Below are 14,789 nucleotides of genomic sequence, written 5' to 3' on the forward strand. Positions count from 1 at the left end.
ATAGACTAGTGATAGTCTATAAACTTGAACTCTAATCTGGTCTCAAAAAGTAACTTTTGTTTACACCGGATACGGTATCTAAAGCTTGTGTTTAGATTATAAAAATTTTTGAATTTCCTGTAAGCAAGATGGCTGATTCTGAAAATGAGGAGGTAAGAAAGGAGATTATGTACTCATCTACAAATCTAGATCTAGAATGGATGCAGTTTAGTGTTACTCTACCTGGTATACCCTCTAGAATCTACCTACTCAGGCTATAGATAGTTATAAGATAGTATCTACTTGATCTAGACTAGAGTAGACCTCAGTTAGTCAGTAACAGTAGTCTCTAGATCTAGTCTCTCTTTAGTAGTTCTAAGTTTAAGTTTTGTAGTCTTTACACTTACTCATTACTGACTTACACTGAAGTTACAGTAACAGTTTAGACGGTTTAGTCAGTTTAGTCTTACAAAGTTAGTCAGTTAAAAGTTACACTTAAGTAGTAGATCTAGTTACCACTCAATTACCAGTATTGAGTATTTACAAATTTACACTTAGTGACTCATACATACTACTGTCAGTGACTGTGTAAGTCACTTAGTCAAAGACTCAAAGTGTGTTGTTGTGACTCTCCTAAGTCAGGTAGGTGTAGAGTGTAGACTCTACACTACACCTACAGTGTCCTACAGTGACTACAGTCTACACTCTACCTACAGTGCCTACAGTAAGTAACAAACTACTTTAGAGATAGATCATAGTAGACTCGACTAGAGTCTAGATTCTATCTAGATCTAGTAGTAGTAGTCTCAGACTGTGAGTGTCACTGTCACAGTGTGAGACAGTGAGAGGACTCAGAGTGTGTCACTATTGAGTCTAGTCTGTGAGTGACACTAGAGTCTAGACTCTAGACCAGTGATTCCCAAAGTGGTCAATATAGACCCCCAGGGGTCTACGAAGACTTCCAGGGGGTCTACGAAAGTAAAAAAATAAATTGGGGGTCTATGAGAGGTCCACGGGGGTCTACGATAATAGATTTCATTTAAAGCAGATCATTTTAATTTTTACATTCATTTAATGTAATTATTTTATACAGTAATATATGATTTTTATCTTGGTAAATCATTTAAATATATATCCTGCTAATCAAACCAAAGAATTGTCTCAATACTTATTTAAAAATTTTAATTTTGTCTACATGTAACAAATGTTTAACAAAAAGAAATGTACATTGTCCAGCGTTGATTATTTAAAACTGGGATTCATTCCTTCCTTGTCAAACAAGCGGTTGCCTAAGTGACTTTTTTAAAATAATGATACCAAACCAATGGCTAGAGGATCATCTGAGACAATGTCACCCTGACAAAATAGATAAAGATTTAAAAATTTTCTAGCACTCAAAGATAAAGTTAAGAATAGACCCACACAATCTCACTTCAACATCATATATATATAGAGAAGATGTTGGTTTGTGAGCGTCTTCCAATATCTCTTTACTTATAGCAAAATACGGAAACATAGGTAAAACATTGATTTTACCAGCCGTTGTAGTTGTGAAAACTGTTTTACACACACCTACATCTGATATTATTAAAAGAATTTCTTTAAGCAAAAATACAGTTCATCGGTGGCATGAGTTATCAAATTAAAAGCTTCTTATGTGATTCTTTGCAAAGGAAATATATACAGTTTGGGATCAGTTTGGGACCAGTGGCATCACAGGCTCTGATGGGGTGTAGCGCTGTGTGCTGTAAACTGCCTAGGGGTCGCCAGCTCCATATTTTTCCTCAGGGTTGACCCACGACAGCTTTCCCATGTTTGGGAATAGTTGCAAGGCAGCAGATTTTTAAATTCAGTTTTCCTTCTGCTATGTGGCTAATGAGCTCTTCCTGCTTGAAGCCTACTGGCTAAGGCACCAGTTACTCGCCTTCGCCCCTTCTCCTTTAGTGAAAACAGTTCGGCGGACACGTGAAAGATACACGAGAAACTCTTTGCGAAAACTTTTACAATGATACTTAAAACAAATTAATTAATATTTATTGTTTGAATGTCTTCTTCATAGAATGTATGAAACATGACATCCATAGGAACAGATGATAAGCCTGGGTAAAAAAACATTTCCAGTGTGTTTGATGATTCCAGCAATACATATTTAATTGGTTAAATTTGAATTTTATCAATAAAAATGAGTTATTATTTAATACTTTATGTGTATTTTTAAATTGCATTTTCACTCTTCAAATCACTAAAATTAGAATTTAGTTTTAAAATAAATTGCAAAAAAAAAAGCAAAATAAGTTAAGCAGGGGGTCTACCGAAAAGCAGAAAACATGACAAGGGGTCTACGAGACAAAAAAGTTTGGGAACCACTGCTCTAGACTGTTTAGACTAGTCTGAACTAGATAGTCTACTTACTGACTAGTAATATAGATTGAGAGTCTAGAGTGATTAAGAGTCTAGTAATAGTTAATAGTAAGTACATCAGTACTAGACTCTATATCTACTAGATCTTTTTTCTACTCTAGATCTAGTGATGACAGTCACAGTGAGTCTAATTAGTAAATCTAGACATTCTAGATTACATGGCAGAACGTCGATCTAGAATAATCTAGATCTAGTTAAATCTAGTAACTAGATCTAAATCTAGATCTAGTATATATAATATGATATAGGACTAGATATCTAGATTCTAGATGGTTTTTATTTTATACTTAGATCTAGACCCATAGAATAAAATGAATACTATACATGAAACAATGATATGATAGTGCCTAGGACTGTCACTGTAGATGTAGCCACTGTAGGACTAGTCTTGATTAGACTCTAATCATTAGAGTGGGTAAATTTCTGGAGATCTTTCTAGATCTAGTTACAATCAAGTAGATCTCTACTATAGTGTCTATACTAGCCTAACTCTAGTAACTACTACTAGTAGTAGGGCTAGGGATCAGATGATGATAAAATGTAGATCTAGAGATGAGAAGACAAGGAGTAGATCAGATAAATAAAAGATTGTTTAGCTCTAGATCTATATATATTCTATATTGTTTGTTTCAACCTTTTTATAAACCTGTGACCTATAAAGGGGACTAATTCAGCTTATACCACCATCTCAGTCAAGTGTAATTTCTTTCCCTTGTTCGAGATAATAGACTAGACAAACTAATTAATAGTTGATTAACTAATTGGTTAATTTTGTTTTTCTTGATTCTTGTGTTGTCAGGTAGAAGAAGTAATTTTGCTAAATATCAGCTTGATCCGAGATTAGGTGTTAAGTTAACATTCTTGTTCTAAATAGATCTAGATCTAAATACTTTGCATCAGCATTCTTATCCCCAGGAGAAAAAGATATAAAAAAGTATCTTAAAATTAAACACCTAAAAAGCACTAATAGAACTATTTTCAACTATCCTAACCCAATAAGTTAACAGACAGCTGCATAGAAAGTAATAGTATTTAAGGATAACTATAAAATCTATGGTAAAAAATCAAATCTAAGAAAATGGAAGCAACAGGAGCAGCCCCATAACAATACAATGATAATGAAACTAAAGCTAACATTCTAAATAAATACTTTGCATCCCCGCATTCTCAGCCCCAGGAGACACATGGGATATACATAGGACATAATGATCTTCTCTTTGGAAGTAACATCTCTAATTTATAAGATAAGATTTATAAGAGTATAGAACACATTATAGATATGTAGCTCTAGTCTTACTACAGTACAAGTCCTGGTTAATTATAATTATACTGTGTGTAACACTCCTTTTTTTAGTTAAGATTTTGTTTGGAACTAGAAAAAAATAAAACAAAAGGAGATCGTCAACTATTGACAAAAAGGCTTTCAGATCAGCCAGCATGTTGCAATACACGTAACACATAGAAATATGCCTACTTTGATATATGTATATCTTAGATATAATTTATTATTATTTTTGTTTTGATACAAGTTCCTTTCCTTGAAACTAACAAATAGAACAAAATATAAAAACTTAAAATATATACATGGAAAATCAATCTTCTAGTCAAGGTTATTTTCATTGTCTTGGTAAATTAGTCTTTTATCTTTAAATATTTGAATGTGTCACAGTAATAGTTTCAAGCTTTCTAAAGATAGGACTTCATTTGTCAAAACTTTTCAAAATGATACCTTTGGTTCTCAAATAGCAGTTTAGATTTAATAAACTAATTTTTATTTTTCAAGAATCTTCCTTTTTCTCATAAAATGTACTAATTAAAACAATATTTGTTTTAACAACTAATTATTAAATGTGAAAAATTTTCAGAATTCTGAAGGAGAAAGTAGTCGTGAATCCAGTCCTGCACGAAGTCCTGGAAGCCCTGCAGGCAGCAATCAAAGTGGAAGTCCCATAGGCAGTCCAAGAAGTGGAAGTCCAGGTAGCCATAGAAGTGGAAGTCCTGCAGGTAGCCCTAGAAGTCCTGCAGGGAGTGAAAGTGCTCCTGGTAGTCCAGGTAATAAATAATTCAAACTTCAGGCAAGTGTAGGGAGCGCAATAAAAGGTAGACCTTCTCTGAGCAATCAAGTTTCCAATTATGTTAAAAAAAATCTAGTAAAAAAAAAATAATTTTAAAGTAGATTTTCAAGACCATTAGGGTAGATGAGAGCTTGTGGGTACTCTACCATGTTGAAAAGGGTTTTGATAAGAGGAATTTTGTTCTGCTTGTTACAATATTCATTCTACTCTTCTTTCTTGGTCTCTTCAATTATAAAAAAAAATGCATTGATTTAATCTAATTCATTTATTGTTGACATGTTTGTCAGGAAGTGTAAACAGTCCCCATCAGAGTCCAGGCAACAGGTACTAGTTTGTTTCTTTTAAGATAAGGTTTTGTTTAGTCTTGTGTTTATTTCCTAGTTTTATATTATTTCTCTTAAAAACCATGCCAACCTGTATAGTGCCTATCCACTATTAACTGTCAACACCATGGTCCCCATTTTGAACCTTGCTGATTGAATCCTTTGCCATTCTGCAGAAGGATTAGGTGCAAGACAAAACAATCTTCATTTCATCAGGAATATCTGAACCTTTTATGTTGGAATAAATGTGTAAACACTAACTTAGTCTTAACACTAATTATATGGCAATTTACAAAGTACGGTTTGAAGCAAATGATACATTCATATTGATTGTTTGACTTTCTAAATTCATTTAAAAATGCTTTTTTATTCATTGTTAGTTGTATTCTATGTAGATGCCAGAGGATACAGTTTAACATATTTTTATGTTGTTGTGTCATTCTTACTATTTTTCTCTCAAAGAAAAATCGTAACATATGAAAATACATCGATGCTTCTATAGTAACACACTGAGTAAATGCAGTGCTGAAAACAATTTGTTAGAGGTTAATGTCTTCAAACTCAATCTTATGAAATAAATATACCAGCGCTGAACATATTTACCACAAACATAAATGACTTGCACAAATCTCACTTTTTACTAAAGTAAATTGTCAGACAAAAGCTATCAATGTGAAACAAAGCAAAGTGAACAAAGCATTATGTCAAAACTAATGAACAAGGACCCTGATCTATTGGCTTGTTTTCTTCTTTAGTGTACCAAATAGACTTTTATAGAGGATTATGTTATTCTTGAATGTTCTTTAGAATTTTTTTTAGTGACCCATTATTTATTTACAAAAATTTCTCTTCAAGGACTTTCTGCACAACACACACAAAATTAACCCACATCTTGACCAGTCTAAACACTTGGTAGCTGTCAAGAAAGATAATAGTATATTTATAATATGCTTTAAATTTTTTATTTACTAGTCCTGATGGAAGTCAAAGAAGTGGGAGTCCAGCAGGTAGCCACAGAAGTAGGAGTGGAAGTCCAGCAGGAAGTCAGAAAAGTGGTAGTCCCATTCAAAGTCCCAGAAGCAGAAGTGGGAGTCCTGAAGCTAGTCAAAAAAGTGGCAGCCCTGCTGGTAGTGTCAGAAGTGGCAGCCCTGCTGGTAGTCACAGAAGTGGTAGCCCTGCTGGTAGTGTCAGAAGTGGCAGCCCTGCTGATAGTCACAGAAGTGGCAGCCCTGCTGGTAGTGTCAGAAGTGGCAGCCCTGCTGGTAGTCACAGAAGTGGCAGCCCTGCTGGTAGTCACAGAAGTGGCAGCCCTGCTGGTAGTCACAGAAGTGGCAGCCCTGCTGGTAGTCACAGAAGTGGCAGCCCTGCTGGTAGTCATGTTCAGAGAAGCAGAAGTGGAAGTCCTGCAGCAAGTCACAGAAGTGTTAGTCCTGCAGGTAGCCATAGAAGTGCAAGTCCTACTGGTAGTGCTAGAAGTAGAAGTGGCAGCCCTGCTGGTAGTCATAGAAGCAGAAGTGGCAGTCCTGCAGGAAGTCATAGAAGCAAAAGTGCCAGTCCTGCAGGAAGTCATAGAAGCAGAAGTGGCAGTCCTGTAGGAAGTCATAGAAGCAGAAGTGGCAGTCCTGTAGGAAGTCATAGAAGCAGAAGTGGAAGTCCTGCAGGAAGTCATAGAAGCAGAAGTGGCAGTCATGCAGGTACATTTTTTTCTTGAATATTGACTAGAATTGATAACTTTTTTTGACACAGATGTCATATGTAGTATTGTTAAGTTCATATTATTTTAAATATTTTTTTTTCATAGCCAGCACTATACTTAGTCTAAATTTTAATCACATGATGTTAAACGATAATTTTTCAGGAAGCCAAGCTAGTAGTTCTACCTCTTCTCCAAGTAAGTTTTTATACATGAACTTAGTAAGGGATATGACTACTTTAAATAACAGTTAACCATAATTATCTTTAAAATAATATTGCATTGTGCATTTTCCCTTTTATCAGTGGATTGTTATTGTGATGTTTCAAACTTTTTACAGTATAAAATAGTTTTTGTAATTTGTTAAAGTCATCTTAAAATCTTTTCATTAAATCTGTAACAATTATGTAATTTTATCGACATCATCATCAACCAAATGCCCTTAAGTTAAAACATCATATGTAATTCTGAAGAAATCTTTGCAATTCCATGTTCTTTTATGAGACCAGAGTTAAATAATGTGTTGTTTTTTTTCTAAAAGAACATTTTTTGCTTTAAGTTAAAATATTTAAAGACATTATATTGTTAAAGTTCATTTCTAGATTGTATAGTGCCAACAGTGTTTTCATTTAGTATTTCATTAATGTTCAGTTATGTTCTACACATTTTTTTTTCCTAGGGCAGCGAAAAAGGTTGTCATCTCATTCTGGTTCAGACAGTGATGTACCCAGGAAAAAATCTCGGCGTCAGCTCAACAGTGATGATGACGATGATGAACATGGCAATGAGAATGATGGCTTAGATGAGATAGACCAAGCAGAAAGAGATGCTTTACTTAAAGAAGGTAAGTGTTAACAAGTATTCAGATGAAAATTTATTTAACTCATTTAATGAATCTCATCAGATGATTATGTTTCTTTGTTTATTGTAGCTGATATGGACTTGACAGATTTGAATGCCATGGAGCTCTTTGGGGATGCTGCAGATATTAGCTCAGATGAAGAAGATAAAGCAAGGAGGAAAGCAGAAGCTGAAAAGGGTGGACAGGTGAGAGAGTGACCCAGTTCTCAGATTGATAGATTTCATGCTCACATTTGAATCTAGGTAATGTGTTTGATTCAATTTAAAATATGAAAAGATGTATTATCTCAACTGCTATTGTTTTAGAGGCAAGAAATTAGGTCATTATCATTGATCTTATTTACTCGCAACAACTTTATGTTCTCTAAGCAAAAAACCTTTGTTCATAAAATGTATTAATCTCTCATGTACCATTCATACTTGTAATGAAGAATATGTATACATTTTATCCTTTGTCAGGGTGATGAAGAAGAGAAGGAAGAGGAGCCACCAGAAAATAGAATTGAAGTAGAAATTCCCAGAATTATAACAGACCTTGGCTCAGCTCTCCATTATGTTAAACTACCCAACTTTCTCAGTGTGGAAACAAGGTCAGTGCTTTCTTACCCCTTCATCTGCATTGAATGTGGCAATTTAAGTGGGCCATGCAAAGTACTGAACTCTTAATCTTGAAACTTGTGATTATTTGATGTTTACATACTTCTAGAGAAAGCTTTTTATTGTTTGGGTAATTAAAAATGTATTTAATGTTAATATAAGAAAGATGTAAACTTTTATAAACAGATTATTTTTATCAAGTATAAACAAACTGATTACTTTTTGTCACCTCTGTATTTATATGTGTGACCTTGGGTTCATGTTTATGAATGTATTTGTAGGCTTCGCCAGGATGGATTACCGTATGCTATAACTTGTTTGAAACATTCAGACATCTACTGTAATTGACTGAACAACTCTTCGTGTAACAGACAAGATATTTATTACAATGATACATGTTCACCACATAATTCCCAGTAGCACACAACTTAATGTAGAAATAATCACTACAATCAATTTAGCTTTAATCACAATCTCTTATGACATGTTAACACTTCATAGAAATATATCCGCAAGGTTGTTAACGCCGGAAGTGGTAATGGTCTTAAGCCCATCATTACCTATAAAATGCTTCCAATGGCATGCGTCTCAAATAGCCTCTGACAACCAGTCCAACTCCTGGCCTTCATGTGTGGTTCAGTTACTGAGCCTGGCGGAACCATTACCACAGACAGGAGAAGGGGCAAAGGTGAGCAACTGGCACCTAAACCAGTAAGCTTCGGGCAGGAGGGGCTCGTTAGCATTGGTTACCCATCTAGAAGAAGGAAAACTCTGAATCCAAACCTCCACTGCCTTGCGGCTATACCCAAACGCAGGTAAGGCTTCGGGAGACAACCCTGAGGAAAAATCAGGGGCTAGTGACCCTTAGGCAGATTGTGGCACACCATGCTACAGCCTGGCAGAGCATGCGCAGCTACTGATCCCAAACTGTATCAAATATTCCGTTCCTTTGGTCACATCAGCTGCGCGGAGAGGGGGCGACATCGTTCCGACCATAAACAATGCCCAGGCTTTCATCTCAATTTTCAAAGCCCTAACTTCAACAAGATTAAAGATGAACTCAAATATCAATTGCCTCTATCATAACTGCATTATAGACTTACCAACCTTACTACATTGTTAGCTGCAGGTTGAGTTAATTCACTCTAAAACCCATGACTGTTGTGAGTTTAGTTCACTAAATATGGATGTTGGGTTTTACAACTTGTGGAATGAACTTTGAGAAGACAATTTTGTTTATTTAAGCTGTTACCCATGAAAATTTGATGTAATATAATCATATGTAATACTGTCATAAAAAATTAAATTGCACTATTTACAGCTTTTACCCTATATTTCATTTATTTTATATAAAGTATGGACCTATCTATTCACAATTTTATTTTTAATTATAATTTTGCTGAATTCGTTTTAAGCTTTTTAGATGAAGTTATGTTTTTTTTTCTCTGGTGAATTTTTTCAGACCATATGATGCAGACACTTATGAAGATGAAGTGGATGAAGATGAGGTGCTAGATGAGGAAGGTCGGACTCGACTGAAGCTCCGGGTGGAGAATACAATTAGATGGAGGAAGAAATTAGATGAAGAAGGAAATGAAGTCAAAGATGCCAATGGACATCTGGTCAGGGAAAGTAATGCTCGTATGGTGAAGTGGTCAGATGGCAGGTATTATCAGATAACTCCTTTGAGTCATTTTTATGCACTTTTGAGCTCCTAACCTAATCATTTCATCCACTACCAAGATATTTCCCATCTTACCTGTCCACATAAGGAGGCATTAAAAAAAATTACTTTGACAATGTCCCTTATTTACTGGGGCTACTTTGACAATTTGCCTTATTTACTGGAGCTACTTTGACAATTTCCCTTATTTACTGGTGCTGTCTCCTTCCAATCTTTTATTTCCTGTATAACATTTAAAAGACAATTTTAACATACGTTATCATATTGTGAACACTTTTGTCTTTTTTTTTTCTTCAGCATGTCCCTCCATCTTGGTGATGAAATCTTTGATGTTTACTCCATGCCCTTACAAGGCGACTTTAACCATTTGTTTGTTAGGCAAGGCACAGGCTTACAAGGGCAGTCCATTTTTAAAACAAAACTAGTTTTCAGGTAATCGTTACCTCTATATTTGGGTTTTAATTGAGTTATAAACAAAAATTAGAAAACAAAATTAGATAAACTGTAATGGTTTGGACATAGAGTGAGGTAAGTCTGAAAATCCCATTGTAGTAGTAAGAGATTACACAAAAGGTCACCAGATTGAAAGTTGGCATAGATATGTTTTTCTTTCACTTGGAGCTCTGCATATCAAAGCATTCTCTTGACACACATCTGATAGGTTTTTAAAAAAATAAAATGAAATATATATTAAAAAAAAACAACTAATGGAAACTGAGTAATTTATGAAAGAAATTATTTCACTTTAGTTTACTTAGAAAAATTCTATTCTTTCAGGCCACACTCCACAGACTCCTTTACACATCGTAAGATGACCATGTCACTGGCAGACAGAACAACTAAGACACAGAAAGTTAAAATATTACCTATCACAGGCCTAGATCCAGAAGCTAATAGATCTGATATGATTAAGGTAAAGGACATTTAGAAACAAAGATTATTGACCTATTTTTAAATACTATTGGATAGTTATGTCTTTTCCAGCCCACAGTAGCCTTTGAAAATAGCTTATTCCCATGTTTTTTTCCCCCACTAATTAAGTTTAGAATATTTTCATAGAAAAAGACTTAGACTAGGACTGCTTGAATGATTCTTATTGGAAATTTGTTGTGATTACAAGAAATCTTTTTCTCAAATAAAAACAACAACGTTTACATAAATAGAGCAGAGACAACATAGAAAATTGAGGGACTACTTTAGATAAAATACAACAACGTTCACATAAATAGAGCAGAGACAGCATAGAAAATTGAGGGACTACTTTAGATAAAATATAACAACGTTCACATAAATAGAGCAGAGACAACATAGAAAATTGAGGGACTACTTTAGATAAAATACAACAACGTTTACATAAATAGAGCAGAGACAACATAGAAAATTGAGGGACTTCACACAGACGTCTTGATCCATTTTATGTTCTCTAGTCAACCAGTAGCACTGATAGTCTGACAGAGTAAAGGAGTAAACAAGTTTTTATACTGTTTGGTTCTAGTCTTGAATGACAAAAGTCAACCTTTTCACATGACTTGAAGTAGTTATGATGATGATGGAGCAGTTGGTGGTTGTCTATTAAGATTTTTCCAACTTTGTTCAAAATGTTCATTTAAATATATTAGTGTTGTGCGTTTGGTTTTGCATTATGCAAATTAATCTTAATTTAATTGTCTAGAATTAATATGATTCTATGCTTCCACTCGTTTTCTCTTGTGCATACTATCACATCTTTTTTTGTTTACATTTTCACTGCAAATCTGTTAACAGAAAGAAGAAGAAAAATTACGAGCTTCTATACGTCGTGAAAGTCAGCAGAAGAGGGTACGAGAAAGAGCGCATTCTCGAGGTTTGACCTCTTCATATCTAGAAGGTCGTGATGAGGAGGAAGAGGAAGATGATGAATCTTTCTCTATAAGTGCTATCAAGAACAAATACAAACAGAATAAAGATGGAAGTAAGTCAAAACATTTTTGAAGTCAACATTTCAGTTGAAAGTCATACATATCTGAAACCAGTAAACTGTCCTTAAAAAAAAAATGTGGATGCATAATTTTTCAAAATGAAGTGTTCATTATTAGCTGATAGTATTGTTCCTGCTCACTACATGGACTTCCTTGCCAAATCCTGTATAATGTTTTTTTACAAACTCCTTTGACACCTCCAATGGTTCAGTAGTTTGTTTTTTTCACTTAGCCTCTTGGCTAACGTTTCATGTATGAAAACCTTACTTTCATTTAGCATTGTTAAATGTTGTAAGGCACAAATCTTGTACATAAATCCAGCTAACTTAGGCTATCCTATCTTTAATATTAGTTCAAGACATAAATACTTACCTTTTTGTTAGACCTACTTACTTGTTAAATTTACATCATCAATCCTAGTTCAAGACATAAATCCACCTAATGTTAAACTTAGGCTATCCAATCTTAGTTTAAGACAAATCTTCAGCTATATTAGTTTTATATTCATGACTTTCTCTCCTTTATATTGTGTGCATGTATGTATTTCAGAGAGAGCCAACATTTACTCCAGTGATGAAAGTGAAGAAGAGAAAGAAAGCAAGAAAAAAGTCAAGAGAGTTTTAAGTGATGATGTAAGTTTCTTGTTGAGTCATACATTTCAGCTAATACATTTTATCAAGAACTATTCTTTTAGTTTGTTTAATGTGTCAATTCATAGGGTTGAGTTGTTTTATCTCCAGCTAACATTCAAAGTCATAATAATCTTTATTATCTGTGAGGAAACTTCTTCTACAATTGTGCATTACAAAAATCAATACATGATTAGAGCAAATGTTTGTACAATAGACACAAGATATACTGTCATACCCCAGTTTCTCTTTAAAAAACATTGCATGCGAAATTTACATCAGTTAGTTATATATTGTTCAATGATTTAATTGCCAAAGAAATAAAAGAGTTATTGAGTCTGTTTTTGTGATGGATGTCTGTGATGGTAAAATGTTAAAATCATGTAGAAGGGTGAGATTTTTATGCTTAAAATCTTTATAGCATTTTTTTTAGCAATGCTTTCTTAGCAAAGTTTTTCTCAAATAGGTGTGTCCAAGTGCAGTTTGTTTGTTGCCTATGATCTTACAATTTTATAAAGCTTATAAAAGGTTTGCTAAGAAATAACAAATTTTTTTCCTACTCAGGAATCTGAGGAAGATGAAGACATATTGTCCAAGAAGAGAAAAGCTAAGGCTCTAGAAAGTGAGAGTGAAGGTGAAGGTCATAGCAAAGAAGAAGACAAGAGTGGTGGTGGAGACAATACTGGCAATGAATCTGGAGGAGGTGGGGGAAATGAGAAAGGCTCAGACAGTGAATAAATCTCAATAGCCATGTTTGTTGATGTTTCCATTGGATTGTTATATACAAAGTTGTCAGTTGAATTATCACCCTATCCCCCCATTTGTAAAAAAAAAATAATTATGTCTCTATCTTATTTTTTAATGTATGTTTGAATAAGATTTTATGAATGTTGATTTCATTCAGATGATGTATGTTTCATTTGGTGTGTTGAGTATGTTGCATACTTTTTTTTTTGTTTTAACATGTCTATGGATTTGATCCATTTAAAATCAAAGCTTTGGAGCAGTTAAACTATACATTGTTTAGTCTTGTTTTAGTGCTCTAAAAATATCTATACATTTAAGCATCCCAGCAGCTTTATTATGTTCATTTCATTGACACTTAACAGTCTTATGGTGATACTATGTTAAATACTTTGTATCTCTGAAGGAGTTAGAGCCACAACCATACAGACTCAGGGGTATCAGGATCCACATTATATTAGAAGCCATAACTGTTAGGTATGTTTGGATGTTATACAACGGCTAAGAGGATGGGGGGGGGGGGGAGTGGGAGGGTGGGTCTGAAGATTTGTTATGTAACAAAACAAATATTGAAAATACAACTTTTTAAGATTCGTTTTGTCATTTTATCTCGCATGTTTATGTTATCACAGCGTCCCGAGCCTACATTTTGTTTGTTTACAGCGCTTTATAAATTTTTTTTTTTTATTAAGAGATACAGTGGTCCCTAGACTTTTCACTGGTTCTACTTTCGCCGAACGCTATGCCACATGTTTTCATAAAATATTAATGGAAAAATATGCTGTGTTTTTTTTAACACCACTGGTTTTCCAGCGGCGCTCTATGTATATGTAAAGTATTGGGGGGACAAAAATTGAATACATCTTCGAAATGCTGAAAGAATTAGTTACCCATATTTTTTAAAGATACTATAATGAAAAATGTAATTTGGGAAAATGATAACGAATTAAGAATTATTTATAAAATTCAATTTTTCTTTTTATGTTACTATACCACGGGGTTGGGGGGGGGGTGAGTTTTGTTACAAGGCGTGAAAAGGTAGGGGGTGGGTCAAAAGAGAATTTTTGGCATTACATAATCTAGAATCGTTCCTTAAGCAGATTTCTTTTTGGCACACTTATTTGAGAGGTTTAATTTCAGAAGTCTTTCCTTGAGGAGGGCAGTCCAGTTTTGTCAGTGAATTGTTTTCTCTCTGCTGGTACACAAACATAACCTCTGACCTACATACTGAACTTCTTAATTGGTCCAAAAAGTGATTCAGGTCTTCAACTAAATGTATTTGTTGTTATTTAGAATTTCATGTAGTCTTTTTATACAAAAACAAACAAATGAAGCCTAATTGTAGTCTCAGTTTTTAACAAAGCAATTTCAAATTGTTTAGATGAATAGTCCTATCTAGTCAGAACTCACTCAGAACTTGACTTCTGCTCATAAGCTTTGATTGCAATGACAAATTTTGAATAAACAGAAGAATCAACACATTATTGTTTGTTTATACATTCAATGAAAATTGTTTTTTTAAATGTCCTTTTTGAAAAATGTCTGCTGAAGTCTGTTCAAACATGTTTCTAACAAATGGTATGAAAGGATTACTTAGTGAGAAGCTCGGACTTAAATTCTGAAGAAATACCTTGTTAGCATTGTATGCAAAAGCAGAATTCATCAAATTAGTACTTTTACTTAAATTAGACTTTTAACACATATTGGAAGTGAAGTATAAAATTCGATTAAGACTCGACCATTTTAGAGATATTATAAATCTCTACAAGTAATGGTCATTTAGTGTCTAATCATGAGAACATCTTGAACATTCATTGCATGTGTA

At 34.1% G+C, this 14,789-nt stretch overlaps 1 protein-coding gene across 1 annotated transcript; it reads left to right on the forward strand.

Moving 5' to 3' along the window:
* The first annotated feature begins 3 nt into the window (after positions 1–3).
* LOC106057017 (RNA polymerase-associated protein LEO1-like) lies at positions 4–14,443 on the forward strand. The gene is made up of 14 exons (XM_013214030.2): positions 4–152; positions 4,266–4,452; positions 4,763–4,799; positions 5,771–6,492; positions 6,657–6,689; positions 7,171–7,335; positions 7,423–7,538; positions 7,812–7,942; positions 9,412–9,615; positions 9,931–10,065; positions 10,411–10,546; positions 11,398–11,584; positions 12,141–12,223; positions 12,785–14,443. The coding sequence occupies exons 1-14, from the start codon at positions 129–131 to the stop codon at positions 12,956–12,958; spliced, it is 2,334 nt and encodes a 777-aa protein (XP_013069484.2). The 5' UTR covers positions 4–128; the 3' UTR covers positions 12,959–14,443.
* The last annotated feature ends 346 nt before the right edge of the window (positions 14,444–14,789 follow it).

This window comes from Biomphalaria glabrata, chromosome 3 (assembly GCF_947242115.1).
Source record: "Biomphalaria glabrata chromosome 3, xgBioGlab47.1, whole genome shotgun sequence".
NCBI classification, from domain to species: Eukaryota; Metazoa; Mollusca; class Gastropoda; family Planorbidae; genus Biomphalaria; species Biomphalaria glabrata.

Coding starts and splice junctions, on each gene's coding strand:
- LOC106057017 (XM_013214030.2), top strand. CDS start 129: ATGGCTGATTCTGAAAATGAGGAG. Junction 6,690..7,170: donor TAGTTCTACCTCTTCTCCAA/GTAAGTTTTTAT, acceptor TTTTTTTCCTAG/GGCAGCGAAAAAGGTTGTCA. Junction 11,585..12,140: donor CAAACAGAATAAAGATGGAA/GTAAGTCAAAAC, acceptor TATGTATTTCAG/AGAGAGCCAACATTTACTCC.